This window comes from Ammospiza nelsoni, chromosome 17 (assembly GCF_027579445.1).
Source record: "Ammospiza nelsoni isolate bAmmNel1 chromosome 17, bAmmNel1.pri, whole genome shotgun sequence".
NCBI classification, from domain to species: Eukaryota; Metazoa; Chordata; class Aves; order Passeriformes; family Passerellidae; genus Ammospiza; species Ammospiza nelsoni.
Window position 1 is genome coordinate 6,781,549 of NC_080649.1, and position 20,214 is coordinate 6,801,762.

At 41.1% G+C, this 20,214-nt stretch overlaps 1 protein-coding gene across 1 annotated transcript in view; it reads right to left on the minus strand.

The window, feature by feature from the left end:
- LMTK2 (lemur tyrosine kinase 2) overlaps positions 1-19,852 on the minus strand; it is a 41,383-nt gene extending 21,531 nt beyond the window's left edge. The window contains exons 1-6 of the mRNA XM_059484665.1: positions 19,699-19,852; positions 5,522-5,646; positions 4,567-4,711; positions 2,752-2,825; positions 2,133-2,251; positions 1,340-1,427 (exon numbers count right to left, since the gene is read on the minus strand). Coding sequence (XP_059340648.1) covers positions 1,340-1,427; positions 2,133-2,251; positions 2,752-2,825; positions 4,567-4,711; positions 5,522-5,646; positions 19,699-19,852 — 705 coding nt within the window. The remainder of the gene's footprint in view (positions 1-1,339; positions 1,428-2,132; positions 2,252-2,751; positions 2,826-4,566; positions 4,712-5,521; positions 5,647-19,698) is intronic.
- Between the last annotated feature and the right edge of the window lie 362 nt (positions 19,853-20,214).

Below are 20,214 nucleotides of genomic sequence, written 5' to 3' on the forward strand. Positions count from 1 at the left end.
TCATTAATTTACCACAGCTAATACATTTAGCAAAAGAGCAGCATGGAAAAATATAGTTATTTAAGGTAACAGATTAATTGATATTTCTCCAAAAACTCAAGTTCATGCTAAGTAATTTAAATTGCCTGAGGCAACTAGAAACAGATTTTTGCACCTGAGTTTAAAGGGAAATTCTGCAGTAGGGAAACTGCTAAAAAAATCTTGCTGAAATTTATAAATGCAAACTGTCTCATTTCTGAAAGACTCATTCCTTGCTAACACCTGTGCACTCCTGACATCATTTCTGTCTTGACATTTCCCAAGGAACTCTGTTTTGGGTGACATCTACACACCAAACCTTAAAAGCAGCCACTGAGCCAATGTTCAGACAGCCACTTGGGCTCTGGGGTTTGTTTGGTTCTAGTGATGCGTTATGCCACAAGAACACAATTCAAGTCTTTCCAGCCCATGGATCCAAATTTTCATCTCTCATGGCTCTGCACTCTGGGCACAGTTCAAAGGCTCTGTACATGCTCCTCCTTCCTCCCAACGTTCAGGAACATTCCAAGGACTGCAGTGGCTGAGCAAGGCTTTGAGCTGTCCCTCCCACTGCAGGGACCATGTGGCACTGACAGCAGTGGCACCATCCCTCAGTGTGCTCCTGGCTTTTCTTTTGGTGCCCTGGAGGCACAAGGCAGCTGCTTGGGGGGTAAAAAGGGCATGAGAAAGGAAATAAAAGGATAAGAATGTAGGGAAAATAGAGTACTATAAGAGAAAGGATCAGGAAGAGAATGAAGACTGAAACTGAAAATTCCAGCTGTTAGAATCCATGACTGATATCAGAAGTGAGCCCTCCACTGCATTTTAGCACAAAGTAGCAGAGCATGGGTAAAATTTGGGCACTCTGGAGATGGGGGAGAAGGCAGAAGGGAAGAAATCCTTCCATTTTCCCAAATTAACATTTTCACAGAAATGGTAATAAAAGCACATTAAGACTGCAGACAGCAAATATTTTGGATGTGCATGTGATACTGGACTGTGATAAAAAGCTCCCTGCTATGACCCCTCTGCCCTCCAAGCTCCTTGCTGAAGGCAGACAGACACTGGTAACTCCATTACCAAAGAACAGCTATTTGCCTCCACAAGCACTTAGAACATACATGATGAACTGAAAAGAGTACAAACAAAAAATTGTAATTGTGGTTCCTCTAAAAAAATAAACAAAAGACTTTTAAAATTCTGGTTAATCAAAAAACAAGAAAGCAAAAGAATAATTTCATGAGCAAAGGACAGTAAATATACCACACACAGTTTACACCAGTGGAAAAACAACTGCAGCATCTCATGGAAGTGCACTTACCAAGTCACAGAACTCAAAAACTAGGAGATAAGGAATGGCTTCCACACACTGCCCAATACACTGGAGAACATTTGGATGCTGAAGAATGCTGGAGGGAAAAAATACAGTTAAAGCCAGGAAGATCACAGCAGAATGCAACACACTGAAATCTCTACCAGAAGTTTCAACACATTATATTGGAGGGGGGTGGCAGGAACAGAAGGTGCAAGTACCAAAGGCACAGATCCCATTTGTACCTTGGTATTGCTGAAGTGTATCACTGACAGCAGCCAAAACTCACAGGATCTCAATCCCACAAAAGCCAGGATTGCCACATGAGAGTCACACTCATCCTCCCACAACCCCTCATACCAAAAATAAAAGCATGCAACTTATGAACTACCAAGGTACAGAGCTGGCTACAAGATAAACCTTTTAGCCAGCTTAGTTCCCAGCCAGATCAGTTACTTTTCCAAAATTGCTCCAAAACCCCTTGTGCCAATGCAGCAGAAGGCATGAAGTTTCTCCTGACAAATGCCAACAGCCCAAGCCTAAATGCAAATACAGCCAGGATGTTAGAAAGCACCAAGAAGAGAAAGCTCCTCACTGACCAAGCCTTTACAGCACACCCAGGCAAGGTAAAGCACACAGAGTTACGTGAACACAACTTTTGATCACCTTGGGTTGAGTGTATTTCACATTTTAAATAAAAACATTACAGTTATATGGGAGGGCAAGGAGAGACAATAACACTGAACAAAAGCAATATCCATAATTTATCTGCAGCAGAATAAAGCTGTGAAACATTACTTACTAATATGGTTCTCCATTTCTTAAGAATTGTTCTTGCTCCTTGGGACCTGCACTTGCCTTTAACTCCTTCACTATTACCCTTGCTACACTAGTGCCTGTGTAGATCTCTCCAAGGAGAACCTGAAAGAGATTTTGTCTTAAATCAGAGGGAAAAAAACATTTGCGGTCTTCCTGCAAAGAAAAACAAGAGCTAAAAACATGTTGCAGGAAAGATTTCCTGGCTTTTTTACAAACACAAACACAGCTTTGATAATTAAATACACAGACTTTAATCTTGACAGCTAATCTACAAGTCAGCTTTCAGAAAACATTTTCTAGTAAAGACCACTTATTTACTTTTTTTTTTCCTAAAAAGAATTGGTAAAAACAGGAGTGTATTAAATCAAATCCATGGAAGTGAAATGTCTAACTACTGTCTAGTAAGAATCTACAGGTAAATTTAAAAAGCACAGATTAGTGCTGTGATTACAGCTAAAAAATGCATGCAAGGAAATATCTAAATTTCAACTAAAATTTTTTATGTTTTTTTCTTTCTTGAGTAGCATTTTAAAGTAAATACAGAGGCCTAGTCACCTGAGAATAAGGCTCAATCTGTGCAATATGAAGAGATAACTCCTCACCTTTCCAAACCAGCCATTTCCAATTTCCTGGATGTAGTTTAGACTCTGACGTGCAACTTGAGACTTTGTTCCATCTGTCACACAAGGAAACAAAGGTAACACTGTCAAACACTCAGATGGGCAAAGTTGGCAACTGCTGAGGAAACAGTGCAAGCTTCTGCAGGATTTATACCCAGCTGGGAGCACACATTCAGCACAAGCACCAAACCCTACTCAGGTGTACATAAAATAGGAAGGTAATGTTGTGACAACAGCACTCAAGTGAAACTTTTCTCAGGCCCAGCTTCTAAACTCCACCAGAGCACACCCCAACAAAAGCACAGCAACTGTCCTGATGAAATGTCAACTTACATGTTTTTAACATGAATTTAGGTTTTTAACATACTCAGCAAGAAAGTAAAAGGCCAAGTTTTGCTTCCAATATAAAAGTGTATTATTGCCTGTATCTGGGTAGAGAAAATAACCTACTACAAAAGTCTCCTATGTAAATAAAATAGAAAATCAAGGTAAAACTCATAGTTTGTACACCTTAACAATTACAGTTATATAGAGTTCCATTTCAAGAGAAAAGGCTTGCCCGCTTTATTCTTCAGCCCAACTGCCCTATTTGTAGCTGCCATCTGGAAGGAGGACATTTTTCAACTAAAAATACTTCACATAAGAGCCCAGAGTGGAGGACAGAAAAGAAAACCAGATCTTGGCAGAGGATGGGCAGTAACAATGGCAGACCTCATTCACCAGAAAAGATTCAGCAGTGTTGATCCCTCTGCTGGCAATTGGTGAGGAGCACTAATTGATTTAAAAAAAACCTTTTCTTGTCTGAGAACTCTAGCCCACAATTTATTTCCATAAACTCCATTTAGAGCAGAATTGTGGTACTGGAAGAGCAGAGCTGTATAAATCACTGGAAATGTGCTCCTAAGCATGGTGAAGGCCCCAGCAGTGCAACCACATTTTATCCAAGTACTCAGGCACATTGCCTTCCTTCTGGCAAAACACTTATTGTGACAGCTTCATTGTAACAATTATGGCCATAAAGAGAGCTGACAAAATTTTTCACTCAATTTTCCCCAGCTCTTTGAATACTGAGTCATTTGTACAACTGTGTCATTTGTATTAAAGGCACACTGTTTCTTGAAATTTGTACAGGAATTTTACTGGAAGCTTCCCTGGACATGTAATGATCAAGCAACCCAGCAGTATGTAAAATGATGTGAAATAGCACAAAATGAGAGTGAGCACTTTAGGCTAAACTCTGCTTATAATATGATAAGATGCTTAAGTTTCCTTTTACAAAAATTGTATTTTAAAGAATACATTTGAAAACCCCTTCCACACAGGGGGATGAAACCTAATGCTCTGTCTTACCCAGATCACATTTACTGCACAAATAGCCTACAGTGACATCCAGGAAGGGATGCAGCTGAGCAGCAGCACTGCTGTCAAGTAAAGGATTCACTCTTATTTCTATTTAAGGGTGGTGGTTAAAATCCAATGACAACTTAGCCATGAAGAAAACCACTAAAGAGAAGTCACTAATGTCCCAAGGTACCTCAAACCCCTTAGGTACATAAAGTGACAGCAATCTAGAGAGAGGCTTTTAAGGCAGTTCTGTTCTCTTAAGCTCTCTTACCCTGCCACAGGTTAAAATCTTACAACTAATATGTCCCTTATATCATTTACCCTACAAATATATTGGCTCAGTTTATGGAAATTTGTAACAAGTTATTTATTACAGTAAAGTCAAACAGCCACACCCCATTTTAGACACTGAAATGCCTACTTTTGTTTTGTCACTGCAAACCAGAATTTTACCTGTACGAGATGGAAACTGGGAGGGAGTTGGTAAAGCAATATTGGGAACTGAAAGAGTAAACACTTCTGCTGGAGACTGCACAGATGGAGTATCTTCTGCTGGAGGTGTAAAATCTATTTCATCATCAAAGTTATCTTCAAATTCCTAAACAAAAGAAGTTTAAGTAAACAAGCTGATCTTTGCCTTTAAATAAGCACTAATACATTTCTTTCAGTTTGAAGGAGCACTGCTAAGGAAGTTTAGCTTTTTTCCAAGAATAGTGACAGATATTTAGTGTTCTATTCCTTACTTTCCATTAATTGCTGTCTTAAAAAGATTAAAGCAATGCTTTTAATAATCAAGGGGTTTTTGTTTAGTTGGGTTTTTGTGGGTTTGGTGGTTTGGGTTTTGTTGGTGTTGTTGGTTTTTTTGCTTTGTTTTGTTTTCACTTTAAATGCTAGCCCTGGCTTTGGATGAATTACCATGAACTGCTGAGGCCAAATATTCTCCATTTAGTAATGAGAGCAAAACTCAATTTTAGGAACACTGATTACAGATGTTCCAAAAGTAACAATTCTCTGATGACAATTTCTCAAGAGTTTTGCTACAGTGGATATGCATTTCAGTATTCTTATTTGACAGATCCCATCTGCAGACTAAGAAAAAACAAAACAGAAAGACAACAAAAAGGTTATTTACAGCAGATTGTCTCAAAGGTGTAACTTTTATTACTAATTCTGATAGCTAGTTATTATTTTGAAAAGGCATTAAAGATCCTTACTGCAGCAGGGAGCAGTTAGTTAAAATAAACAGCTGCTCCAGGACCCACAGGCTGTAGGGACACAGACACTGGCTGTTCCAGGAGAGAGGATGCCAAGGACACTGCAGAGTGAGAGAGCACTCATCAAGTGTTCTGGGTAGCAGGATGCAGCTGAGAACATCACCTGTACACACACTGATCACTTCAGGTCTTACCTTGAAATCTATCTCAGGGTCTTTACAGCAGGAGACACAGTTTGCCAGCAGAATGACCAGGACTACCAGAGTGCACAGAGACAGAATCACAAAAGATGAAGGAACTTCTACTGTAGCTCCTTCTCCTAGAAATAAACATGCATACAGTATTATATAAATATGTTTAGCACCCCAACAAGTTCCTTCAAAACATATTATCCACCTGCATTTATTTAAAAATGGGAGTCTGAACATTTAATCATATGGATATGATCAAAGCTGAGAAAAAACTGAACAGAGAGGACAAACTGGCAAAATAGATCTGTGCTTCACCACCTCCTGCACCATTCTGGGCTTAATTGGTCCCAGCTAAGAGGCCTCAGCCAAAGTGATTTACTGAAGTTTATGATGAACAGTGATAGCACCAAGCCTGGGGATTATGTTTAAGTCAATAAATTAATACAAATATCCAAACACACACAGTAGAAATCTGGTCTTTTGGAAGATATTTCCCAAGAGCTAAAACACATGACCTAGAACAGGCAGCTAGAAGAAATCCTCACTTAAACCGCACAAAATGTAACATATATCACTACAGGACAGTATTCTCTCTTTCAATAAATGCATTTGTGACAGCCTGCCAAACACACAAGCTGCTGTCACAAGTGCAATGGATGGAATCAGCTCCACACCATTTCTGTTCTTTGTGATTCACCAGGTGATTGTCTTCATTTCAGGAACTTTAGATTTCCAGCTGTTTTACAAACACTTCAAATAATTTCCCGAAATTTTATATATAAACATTCTACAACACATTTCCTGATATTAAGCCAGGTTATTACTCACAGGATCAAAAGCCTCAAATGGCATTTTAGGAAAATCTTAAGTCATTGCCAGGGGTATTAAACCTATTTTCATCCCTGTTTTCATCTTCAGTAGAGAACAAAGACATGTGGTTCCCTAGGAGACCAGAGCACACATCTGGAGGAGTTGTTTTTGCTGTTGCTGTTTCTTATCAAACAGGTACTGCCACAAGGATCAGAGGAGCAGTTGGACCACATCTGATTAAAATGCATTTAGCTATTACATCACTGCCAGAGTGTAACAATGTCAGGTGACCTGGACTGACTGGATTTCAGGAGAGCATTTGAGTATCAATGGGAACGTCTGGCAACAGGACAGGGTGTAAATGAAGCCTCAAAAATAAGAAAAGCAGAAATTGATCACTAGTCAAGGGACACAAACTTGGCCACCTACCTCTTAAACCTTTAAAAAACTGCAAAAAATGAGAGATTTGTAGAAAAAGCTTTTCATCATGTTTCACTGAACACTTACAGGATATTTACTTATTTTAATTACATGCAAAGACTGAACTGACATAATGAAAATCCTGCTTTAAAGTGTGTCAGCACACTTTCAGAAGATCACATTTTCTGTACAATTAGGACTATTACCTATACAACAAGTAAAAGTTAGCAAAAATGGGAGGTTTTCAAACAAAGGTTTCTGTTTCTAGTTCCCACAATAGTTTTGGCATTCTAACCCCATTAGGGACTGGGAATACTTCACTGCAGATACTGAGCATTGTTCAAACACAGATCAACAACAACTGAACAGAACAAAGTATCTCGGAAGAGGGCTCTCAATGGAACAATTTATATCCATTTAAATCAAGTCTTCTATGTAACACAATGGATATTTTCCCATTTCTAAGCATCAACAAGAAAAAAGGGGAGATAACAACTGACATGTGTTTACTTCCTCCAGGCGTTCAGTAGCCTTAATTAGGAGATTAAAAAGTACCTGAACTGCAAATATAAACATTCTGTGAAGTCATTAATTACCTAAATTACTGTAACAAACAGACACAGGTAATATAGCTGCAGATAAAATTTAAGGAATTCCTTTAAACTCCTAATTGAAACCAAATAACAAAAGGTAGCTTTACTACAAAAAAGACCAAAAAACACCACCAACAAAAATTACATTACCAGCTATTACAAATTAGAATTAATTTTTCAGACATTTTTCCAAACCCATCACACTTTATTTCTAAACAACTTCCTCACCTTTCCTCACCAGCAATTTCACTGAAACAAGAAGTCAGTTCACCTCAGACTACCTCATGAACAGATGCAGATTTCCCTAACATCACCACAATCCCAATATACTCCTCCCAGTAAAGATCAAGACTCCTGAAGCCCCTCAAATGTTTCATGCACTGGCAGATTGGCCCAGGCAGTCCCTGCACACTGAACTCAGGCTCACAAGCTCTGTCACTACTCACACAAAGCATTCCTGCTGTTTGAGGACTTACACTTCTCCTACACCTGAGAGCAGGTGTAAAGCACCTCAACTGCCAAGTGTATAAAACACTAACAAATGCTATCCAACTTTATTTTGGGGTTCTAGTCACTCTTTTGGCTAACATGAATTTTACAGTGACTTCCTGCTTCCCACACAAACTGAGGGGACACTTCCCTTCTCAGCAGAACCTTCTGCTCCAAACACCATGTCACCTTCCAGGTGGCCTTTCTGAGCAGCCCCTACCAAAACCTGAAGCAGCCCTTCAAGCTGCTTTCCTTCCCTCAATTCTACTGCTTGTTTTCAACACCTGGCCAGGGGTTTGTGCTCCCAGAAATTCATCAGCTGGTCATGATGGTCCCTCTACCCACAAACCCTCAGCCCTGCTCTATCCCAGCTACATCAGCACAACCACAGATGGAATTAACATAAATATTGCCATGCTCACTCCCATGGATCCCCACTTCTGACCCCCAGCAGTTACAAGTTATCACAGCAAATCCAGCTAGCAGGATTCAAGCTCCTGATGATCCTATGTGCAATAAAGTGAGACATTTATTTAACTCAAAGAGAGACATAATGAGCACTATCAATCACAAGCTGCATTTATTGCACATGTTAGATACACTGCACATGTATTCAGTCACTGTATATGAAAAAGATAAAGATTTTTTGCTGGAATTCCTTCTGTGAAGGAAACTACACATTTATCAAGTCTAAAGTCCAAGCCTTTCATGCAAGTTACACTGTTCCCCATAATGTAACCATCTCTTTTAAATGTCGTGGAAAGAATACAGAAAAGAAAAATATTCATTATGCTACCTCCTAACCTTTCATAATTCCCTAGAAATGAAACTGTGTAAAGGAGCAGCAATTAACTGGAGAAAGTAATGATTTTATTTTTTTTTAAAGCAAAGATCACCTTTGAAAAGGGAGCTAATCATTAATTCATTAATGGTCTGTTAAGATGGAAGTCATCTAAACTTCCAAAAGCACAAGGCAATTTTCACATAGAAAATTATGAACAGAAGCTTTAATACAAGAAAAATGCCAATTATCCTGGGCAAGTTTCTGCAACAATTACAGAACAGCATTCCTGATGACTCACACAAGTAAAAGCCATTTACTAGGAATTACAGAACCCATCTCTGTTTGGATAAACTTTGAAGTTTCTAACATAGTAATTAATAAGTAATATTTTTAATTTGCAGGGGTTTTTTAAAAATTAATGTAAAGTTCAGTATTAAATTATAGCAACCTGTAATTGGGCTAAAATTTATTTTAAGTGAAGCTATTTTAATAGCTTGCATGAATACATATTCAGTGACAGAAGTTACTGATTAAGTATTGGAACTGGTCTTTGTGACAAAGTGCTGAAAATCTGCTGCAGTATAACCTCATTTGCATTTTTCAACTATTTCCATCCAATGATTAATTCACTGGAGTTTAGTAAAATGACTTGGAACTAGAAGATGTTTAATACACCCTTTTGTTTGTAAATTGTGGAAGTATGAAGCAATGAAATTTATTTTATGGTCCTGACTGAAAAAAAGCAACCAGCAAGAAATCCATTCTAATGAATGCAGGGGACCATTTTATAAAGTCATCACACAGGAATTTTCCTAAATTAAAAAAACTGTTAAAAAACATTGTAAATTGAAATAACTTTAATATAAACCAGGATAAACTCCAATAAACACTTAATTTCATAATTATTGCAGAAGTTAAGACTCTTAATATCACATATTCTGGAGAAGTTAATAGATTTACTTAGCACAATAGTTTAAAACCCTGCCATATTTACTGTAACCCTATGCAGTAACAACTTAAGGCATCTTAATATCCACCCAGAAGTGAGAATCTGTTCTTTAGGAAAGGAACCACAAAACAGATTAAAAAATACTCTCTCTAACATGCCAACAGTAAAAGGCTTCCAGTCAGCTAATACAAACAGTCTAGACTGGTTTGCTTTGCTATATCCAAAGCACTTGAGGCAGAGGAAGAGGCCTGGATTATATCAGCCCTGTATTAAAATAAGCAGGAGATGATGCAGCTGCGTCATTGTGTGTTACTGCAAGGTGAGCACAACAGAATGCTTCACAAAGCTGGGCCAGCACGTGTTCCATCCCAAAATGGCACCTGGATGGTCCTGAATCATCAGCACAGAAAATCAGGTGTTCTTTCAAAGCTATACAGGATTAAATAAATGTATTTATGTTATTTACCCACTTTTTAGAAGTACACAGTATCATAAATGAGTGAAAGCCCTGGCTGAGGCAGATATTTAATTAGCAGCTACTGAAGATCATTCCTCAGCACCTCTGAAGATGCCATTTCCTAAGCAAGCTCTTCACTAAAGCCTGAATTTGAGCACTGCACATGAGAAGTCAAAGGCAGCACACAGGCAAGCACACCAAGAGGCTCACTGAGGAAACAGAGATGATGAACTGTGCAGGCATTCTCAGGATCAAGTACAGACCTGAGAACACACCCAGCAGTGTTTATTACAACATTTCAAGGGCTAGAAAATGTTATTTTCATACAAAGGTCAGGATTCCCTATACCTTCCTGACTTTCTTTTACATCTCCATTCCTCACAAGACAGATCTCCAACCACCAAATGCAACACCTAAGCAAACCCAGGTTCTTTTTTCATGATTGTTTCCCTTCTCTATCCCATTTCCCAGTCTGCCTCCAATACTCAATACCCTCATGTCATCCACCTGTGGCATCCTTTGGTATCATTAATTACAAGTAATGAGTGTGCCAACTAGCCAAATATTCCATCTATTGTTACTTGTCAAGCAACAGCCTCCACTCAGGACAACACAGGACCAGGGGGAGCTGCCCATGCATGAGGGATGCTGGGCTTGCCTTTCTTCTACAGATTAAGAAAGGCCAGGATGCCTGAACTCTTGATTTTGGTTCAATGTGAGTAATCACATTATTAAGGTCTCCACCTTCAGAAAACTGGGCTAAAAAATGCATGATTGCAGAGTTCTAAGCACAGGGAGAAAGAGCAGTAGATGCACATGGCAGACATGAGCAGGGCCCTCATAAAGGCGTTCCCCACTGCCACAAAGGCAGCGTCAGGCACAGATAAATTAAGCATTATTGGGGCACTGTGAACTTCAAGGGAGCATCTGATTTTAAGCTTTCAGCACAGTAGTTGCTATGCAACAACAGTCCCACTGCATAAGCAAGAGCCCATTTCCTTTCAAGAGCAGCTATATAACTGGCACTAATAGCTAGAACTATTTCCAGCACAAATCCAGCATGACAGCAGTCACTTAAACTGTCTCTTGGACACACTCAAATTATATGATCATGAACTAAGATGCTGCTTTATGACACCAAGTCAGAACAGCACAGTCTTTAAAATACTAATGAATGACCAAATCTAATTCTGTTCCCTAGCTGAACCCAGGGCATCTTTCATAAACTTTGTCAGTTTACTTACTCTGCTTTTAACAAATATTAAAGTAACCACATTTAAAAGTGTAATATCACCCTAATTTATAGTGGTTTTGACAAATGTGATTTTAAAAGCTATCCCAACTTTGCTAAATAATGCTGTCCTTCTGTTCTACGCCAGCAATTAAGTGGGAAAGTGCTATCAACTCCTACCCAGCTCTCCACAAGTCAGATGCAGATCATTATCTTTCCCTCATAAAGAGTTTCTCCTGCATTTATTTACACCCTGAAGTCTTCAGAGGTTTGCTACTAATAAGCACAAAACCATACAGACAGAACCAGGCTTATAAATTCAGATGGCCTGCAGGTAACAGGCAGAATACTAAGCCAAACCTCTATTCAAAATTATTTTAGACACATCTATTGTGTAATGCCTGATTTGTATGACAAGGTAAAGCACAACAGACACTGCAACTCCTCCATTTCACAACAAAAAAACACCCCAACCAAACTCAAGCACATTCCATTCCTTACCACATTCCTCTAATCTCAATTTTTTTCCTGCTATGCTCCATTTAACAACTGAGCCAAAAAAAGCATCATTTTCAAGATTAAGTTTCAGAAGAAATGGGTGCAGTACCATTATTCAGTTGTGCAATGCTATAGCACAATGGGCTTTAAAACACATTAGAAGGGCATTTAAATCACCAACCTTCAGCTGAGATACAACACAAGCAAACAGAAGTTTTGAAGGAGTGGTATTTGCATTTCAGACATTCTTTTGAAAATAAAATGAAGAGAATTTTAGTGTGAGAAAGACACTCCAAATTCCAATCAGCCCTTTGCTTTGAATGGCCATTACCAGTACAGTACCAGTACTACAGGAAGAAACATTCCCAAGATCTCAGAGATCTTCACTGTCCTCAACACCATGGCAGCACCTTAGTGAAATCTGAAATGGTTCCAAATGCCCAGAGTATTTCAGGAAGAGACTGGAAATGTTCCTTCACTGAGCAAATCTCTAAGAACAGACACACAACACTGCTAAAGGAACTTTAACATTGCTCAGTCTACACCTGGAATTTTCAGCATTCAGATTCTCAGTACTTAAGACACTCAACTAAAGCACAAATGTTTACTATCTTACAACAATAACCTAGAACAAACTGTTGAAAATATTATTAACTGAAGAGTTGTTTCAGAAGTCTGTCTTCCCATGACATTACTGCCACCCTTACACTGGATAATGCAAATGTCTAATGCATTACTAATAAGAGTAACCCTCACTATTATGTACCCTTTTGCAAAAGCACTTTATCTATACCTGATTTTATTCTTTCCTCTATGAAAAATTCTACTTCTAGATATAGTCTCAAGGGAAAAAAAAACTCTTAGGGACTCATAGCTACAGCTATCCAAGTTACTTGTGCACAATTGTACTTCCTCTCTGAAAACAAGAAGCCGTAACCAACAGCTTGTCAATAAAACAATTTCCTGGCTAAACCTGAATTGTGCCACATGGCCCAAATCAAAGTCTGGCACTTGGAAAGATACAAGTACAATGACAAGACTTCAGCAGTAGTGTGGGGAAAAAATCAAGTCAAATACAAGTCTGTTCCCATATTCCTCTAGACAGAAATGGAGACATTTCATCCCTCTACTCAATTTGTCCATTAGAATCCCTCCCTTACCCTGGAACTCCACTAGGACCCTCATGGGGCAGGTGGGTGGGATGAAAGGCCAAGGCACATGCAGAGACAATTCTCCTGAAAAGCCAGCAGCTTTTCTTCTTTACAACAATTAACCATCAGAAAAAAGAGTAACAAAGACAGCAACAAGGCCATTCCTTACAGAGTGTTCCCCATGAAACAATAAAAACGCCTCTGACACTCCTCCAACCTATCCTGAGTTCTGGATATATTTCTATAGTGCCAAAAGCCAGTTGCACAGTTAAATGTGTTTTGTGGACACATGACCCTGAAATATCACTGTCCTATGCAATAAGTTACAATATTGTCAAGAAGAAATCTTAGCTACTTCATATCACAATTGGATGTGTAATTCTACATCAAGAATTCTTGGCAAATTATTTCTGTCCTTTTGTCCTTAAAAAGAACAGGAGTATATCCTGCAGTATAAGCCAATATTTTTTTCAAACTACTTTATCCCATGTTCCCCTAAATGCTTTTACAATGTGGTTCAGATGAGTTTCTTCTGCATGTGCTTAAATCCACTCAGTGTTAGGGTGGCACATGCTCCATATCCTAAGGCAAGAATATCCAGGGCAATGCTGGACTCTCCTGGAGCACAGCATCCCAGAACAGCACTGCTCTGCTCCTCCTGCTCCTGAGCACTTGTCCTGGCCTGCATATTGGCTGAACAGTCAGTAACCAGCACAACTCTGAGCTGGGATTAGTTTTACATTACTGACCTTATTCTATTATCCTACAAGTCTTCCCAGTAATGTCAGAGAATTACTCACATAACAGCACACTGCTCAATTTTAATAAGCACTAAATATAGGCTGCTACTTCAAGTGTTTACAGAGTGAGATCTGTTTGAAGTTTCAGTGCTAGAATCTCATGTTTGCACAAAGGCATCTTAAGACAAGGCAAAAAATATCCATGTTAAAATAATTATGTGCCTTATGCCTTCATGGCAGTGTTTCTGGAAAATCTGGGTAGCATTATCCTCTTGCAAATGTATCACTGACTCTTAATTGCATGTATGAGCATACATGTACATACACTCACAAAATTCTGCTGAGCACACTTTATTCTGTACTGCTAGATGTTGGTTTTGACAATTCCTTCTCAAGTACTTTTTTTTTTTTCATCTGCTATACAATGAGGCACAGGAGTTGCAGTTTGGGGTTTTTTTAACACAGGATAGACCATAATAATTCAAAGTAGCATGAGATGATCACACATCATGGTTCCTCCAAGCACCAGAAAAGCATTATCTGCAGCATGGAAACCAAAAGGACAGTATCTCTTTCTCCTACCATGTGACAGCAACACAAGCCATTAAGATACAATGCCTTTGAAGAGACTAATTTCAGTCCATGGGAAAGAAATCCATAAATGCAACTTTCATGTGATGGGATTTTCCAGAATCTTGATTTTATAGCTGATGCCTTTGCAACTCCAAGTACAGCTGAGTTAAGAAATGCAGGAGAGAAAGGAAACAGCAGCATTTTGTAAAAAGAGCTTATTAGATCTATTTCTCATCCCTATTCATTGCTAAAGGATCCCAGGCCATGGAGAAAAGTGATTGATTTTGGAGAACTGGATCTGCTCTACAGGCTGAAAGCTTAAAAGTCAGCACTAAAAAAATCTCCTGTTACTATTTTCTACACATCTTTCATACCACGCTGCAGTGGTAGTCCCAGAAGAGTCATGTCACTGTTAAGTCACTACAGAGATGTTTTCTTATCAGGAAGGAAACTTTTGTAAGTGCAGCAGTGTTGGACAAGGTGTTACTTTGCACAGCATTTCATACTGAAAATCACTCAGAAGACAATTTCCTGACAATGTGCTCCCTACCACTACCTTGCCTAAGCTGTATATGGCACAACACCTTGCTACAGACTGCACTTAAAGCACACATGCAGACTGAAAGGACTATCCTGACACATTTTGTACATTTCTGCTTATAAAAGCTGACAAAATGTTTCTTGTATCTAGACGTTGCTCAAGACCTTTCATAACAGCAGTACAATGAAAACAAAGAGCTCATACAGAGCAACAAAAGCATTGAAGCTTTTGTAAATTGTATCCAGAACTGTATCAAGCTCCAGACATTAAGTGCCCAGACCAAACAGGAAGGCAGCCCCAAAATAAAACCTAAGGAGGACTCCAGTACTCCATGTGCTGTCCTTCTGCTGCAGAGCTGCAGTGTTAGTGCTGAGACAGAACTGGGATTTTTGCAGCTCTGGCATTACACAGCCTGAGGTTCCTTTATCCCATGCAGATAAACTGTGTGTGAACAGTGAAACCAGACTACAGCAAGCACCCAGAAAATTACTCCCAATCATATTTACCTATCCAGAATGTTGGGTCTCACAAAATCTTTTTATTTTCATGCAGGGACACAACCAGCACTCAGCAATGGGTCCTTGCAAACCAATGCCCAGCACCCGATGCTGTGCCAACAAACCTTCAAACACTCTCTGATCAGTGCTATCTTAATATGCTGCAATGATACCTGGAGAATTATTAAATACACCCAAGAGTTCAAGACATGAGAAATTGCTTCAGAAAGTGACCTCGTGCTATGAGGACTCCTTTAGTTGTAGCAAAGTCCAGACACTTTACAGCCACAGGCAGAGAAAGCAAAGCAAGGCTGTGAACAAAGCTCTGCGTGAACATCCCTGCAGGCCAGAGTCAGGGCTGGCTTCTTACCTCAAACTCACAGGTACAAATGAAAGATAAAAGACAAATTTCCAGTTCAATTTGTTTAGTTCTATGATTATTTAGTTCCTGGGACAGAAACTATAGAATGAAATACAGGGCCAAGTAAACAAGTTCAGCTTGAAAGGGGAGGAAGGATAGACCATTCCCATGAAAGGCACAGACCACAATTAAAATCCCCACTGTAAAAGCAAGATTTTTCTTAACTTCCAGTGATTCGAGTTGCTAACTTGCATACACTTAGAAAATGGCTTTTCTCATTATGTGCAAGTCACAGACATTTTACATGGTACCAAACCACAGGCCACAACTGCAACTTGGCCCCAGTCTGACAGAACTCCAAGTAAAACATCAAGCCAAAGCAACCCAAAAGCAACAATTTTCCCAGGAGTATGTATGTACTACAGAGCTCATCTTCATGCAAAAATAAAAAAAAGTGACTTCATCTCAAAGTTTTAACTTGTCACCCGAGGCCAGCTGACTGAATATTTAGATACTTCAGATTCGTACAGGTGCATGAATATTTAGATACTCCAGATGAACATCTCTGAATATTATACACCAAATTCTAATAATCTCCTCCTGGATCCTACATGACCAAGTCCATCAGCAGAGAGTCCCTGCCACTGACACCCAACTGGGCCACTCAGTGCCAAGGCTCTCAAAAAGCAATGATGGAGGCATCAATTGCAGCTCCTCACTCAACTGATCAGTCTGTGCAGTCATCACAAGTGTGAAACTGAGCACACCTGTTAAAAATGCTACCACCTATTCAAGTTTTACAGGATAATAAAAGTATTTTTGAGTCCCTCTTCTTTGTATTTGCAAAGACTTCATAGAGCACAGAGATGATGAAAACACTTTGTCTGACATTACACACACACTTGATTCAGATGCTCAGTGGAATTAAGGTCAAGTATGGAAATCCAAGTCACAACTGGGAGTCTGAATGTACATGTGCAGCTTTAGCACAGTAAAGCAGCCATGGCAGTTTGGAAAGCAGTGCCCAAATGTCCTTCCTCCAGCCACACAGCTGGGACTGGGAGTCATGTTAGGCTGAGGCACTTGGGAATATCCCCAATGCTCTGCAGGTGAAAGACAACTTCAACACCTCAGCCTTGAAACTCCTTTCCAGCACAACTGCCCCAGCTCTTACCTCCAGTATAAGGTCAAACCCTAAGTTCAGAACTAGCACAGTACATATCAGTATCCTTTTTTTCCACTCACAGAATAAATTAAATCTAAGTTGGGTAAAGTATTTTTAGGCAGTAGCATCTTCAACAGCTTGTTTTTCACATTTCCTATAACAATTGCTATGAACCTTACCCAGGAAACAGTCCAAGCTTGATTTCCTTTACCTCCTCTCCTTATTGTTGGATTAAAAAAAAATTACAGAACACCTTGTCAATGCAAGCAATTTGAAGCCACACTTGAGAAGAGCAGCATCATTCCTCTCCATCAGGGCCCTGGCACCTGACAGCTCCCCAGCCACCCAGGCTGGCAAACTTTCACTGCATGCCCACAAATTGGAGCAGTTTTGCTCAAGGAATCCAATCTAGTCTTGCTAGAACCTGCCCATCACCACTTCCAGCATTCCAGCTTCCTCCCCAAAGGAGAAGTTATTACAGGTATACTTCATGAAAGATTCTATAACATTCCTTACAATAACTACAGGCACTTTCCTCCCTTTTCTGTGGATCCCATCTTTCCTATCACAAGCAACACACATAAAAATGTTTCTCCATTGCCAAAAAAGCAACCATTCTTGCTAGGTGAAGAACTGTGGGACTCTAAAGTAATTTTGAAACCAGTTAGCAATCATGCTATGAAAAGCCCAATAATTTCCTCTCAAGTTTCCAATCCCTGTGTATCAGACCAAGTGTTACAGTCAACTGCAAGAACTGCCAAGGTCCAGAATGGAGCCCACCACCCCCTGCCAGCCCCAGCAGAGGAAATCAAAGCAGCCTGTCATGGCACACAAGGGAGACATTCACAATGTGGCTGAATTGTTTCTAAACACAACCCATGACTCCCAACCCTGCAAAATAACGTCACAGGTTTGTCTTCAGACAGGTTTAAAACCTGCCCAGAATGACAGACAGAGAAGGTTCAAGCTGAACCAGTCTCATTGTCATCCACTGGGCAGATATTCACAGGAAGGAAGAAAAACAAAAGCTTTTGTTGTAGCTTTCCCCAGCTCCTGCTGCTCACACAGGTGATGATACAGGACACGCTGCAGCCTAAGAACCTGTTGCACTCAAACCCACCAGGCACACATTATCTCAGGAAGGAGGAAGTCCTCCCAGCAGAACAGATGCCAGTGAAACTGGAAAAGGCACCTAATGAGGCCCTAAAGTTTCAATCCTAAATATCTATCAATAAAATAACCCAAATACATTGTCTCTTACACGGCAAAGACACAGGAGAAAGCAGCAGCTTCATTTCCTGGAGCTCACTGGGCTTCCCATGACAGCATCTGGACAGCTGGCTGAACCTGAGCTAACATCCCATGGATACATGCTGTGGCCTAAATATAACCAAAACCTACGGATAAAATTACAGGGTCTCATTCATGTTGTATGAGCCCAATATCACAGCATCAGAAATATTTCTCTTAGCAGTCCTGCAGTTAGCACACCTTTTAAATTATAGAATTAAAAAAAACAACAACACTTTAATACTATGTCCTGCAATTTGTCCAATTAGCTTTTCATTTTGAGAATAAAGCTTTTTACCACTGCCATGGAAGTTATGCTTTGTTCTCCCATCTTTGTAAGGTACATGCATGGTCCTCATAGAAAAGAGAAAATTGTATTAAAAAAAAATTGACATTCGACATTTCCCTTTAAATAGGAAAATTAACTGCATTTCAAAGAAAGTAAGACCCAGGAAAGACATTATAAAAACCTTCATACAGAACTGATTCTGCTGTCTTCCCTTATTAATATTATTTCTAAATTAATATTATTTGGATAAATCTCAAGTATTTTATAAATAAAAAAATTATCATGTAAGATCAAAGGAAATAAAGATTTGACTGACAGTTTTCTCTTTTTCAGAAGTTCACTTTTACACAAAGCATGAAAGAGCTCAAAGCCAGCTGATGGAGGGAATTACTTATGAACAATTCATAAATGTTGTGGGAAGGAAAAACTGGGAAAGAGACACAGGTCCAAAAATAAAGGAAGTATGGGTTCCACTCCCAGTTCCGATACTTGGTGTGGAAGAGCAGCCAAATTAACTAATCTTTGTGCTTCGTATCTCTCCCTCCCCACTGCTCCTGCTCCTCCCTCAACATCTTGTCTAGCTAAGCTGTACAACTCCTCACGGCTAGAAGGGAACCTCAGCACACATTGCAACCAACCCAGCCCTAACAAAATTCAGTCTCAATACAATGTTACGTTTCCAAGCCCCAATGAAACACCAACAATAAAAATTAATCAAACACATAGTTGGTACCTGTGAATCCTAATAAACCTCTGATCAGTCAGTCCTACGACTGCGAGGACATACTGTTTAGTTTGTGCCTTTAAGACAAACAGGAAAATAGGCAGGGAAATCGAAGGAACTCAGCGTTACCTGACATACGAGAGAAATAAATGTGAACTACAGGACTATTTAGAGAGCCGGGCCCGGGGGGGCCGGGGGGGAATCCGACTAATCTGACCGGAAAACAGGGAAGTGCCGTCTGCCCCGAGGAGCCTCCACCCAGGAACGGGAGTCCCGGTGATTCACAGGCAGAAGCAGAAAACAGAAAAACCCCGCCGAGCTCAGAGCGGGTGAAAGCAGCAGCACTACGGGCAGAAGGTCTGCGGTAAACACAGACAGAACAATCCCGCAGCGCAGTGTCAGGCTCGGAGCGATCCACAGCGGGATTTCGCCCGCTGCCAGCGGCACAGCCGTGACCTACAGCCGGGGAGCCCCATCCGCCCGCCGTGCCCTTCCCGACGCTTCGGCGGAGCCGTGCCCGCAGCACGGGGGAGGGACGGGGGCTCGGAAACCCGCAGTGCCGCCGCTCCCGGGCCCCGCCGCGGAGCCGCGCCCCCGGCCCCGCTCCCCCGCGCTCACCTGCACCTGCTGGCGGCAGCGGAGCCGCCTCGCCGCTCCCCGCGAGCGGCCACAGCAGAAGGACGAGCCCGAGCAGGTGTCGCGGGCCGAGGAGCCGCGGGCCACCGCCCCCCCGCCGCCCGGCGCTCCCGCCGAGCCCCCCGCGCTGCCGCATGCCGTCCGCTCCCGGACCGAGGCCCGACGCCGAACGAGGGGCTCGAGGTTCTCAGCGACTCCGGGGAGCCCCCGCGGCAGCCGCCGCCCCCCGACTCCGCGGCATCGGCCCCGCCGCCGCTCCTCTCACAGAGCCCCACCGGCCGCCGTCGCCGCCATCTTCCGGGCTACCTGACCGCGACGGGGCGGGGCGCGCCGCTGATTGACAGCCCGAAGCACCAATCAAACCCCGCTTCGCTCTCAGGAGGCGGCTCCACTGGTTGGGAACGGGCTAATCCGTGATTGACAACCGCATCAGCCAATCGATCTGCAGAGGACGAGCTAGGGCGGGGGAAGGCTGCGGCGCGAGAGCAGCGGCGCGCG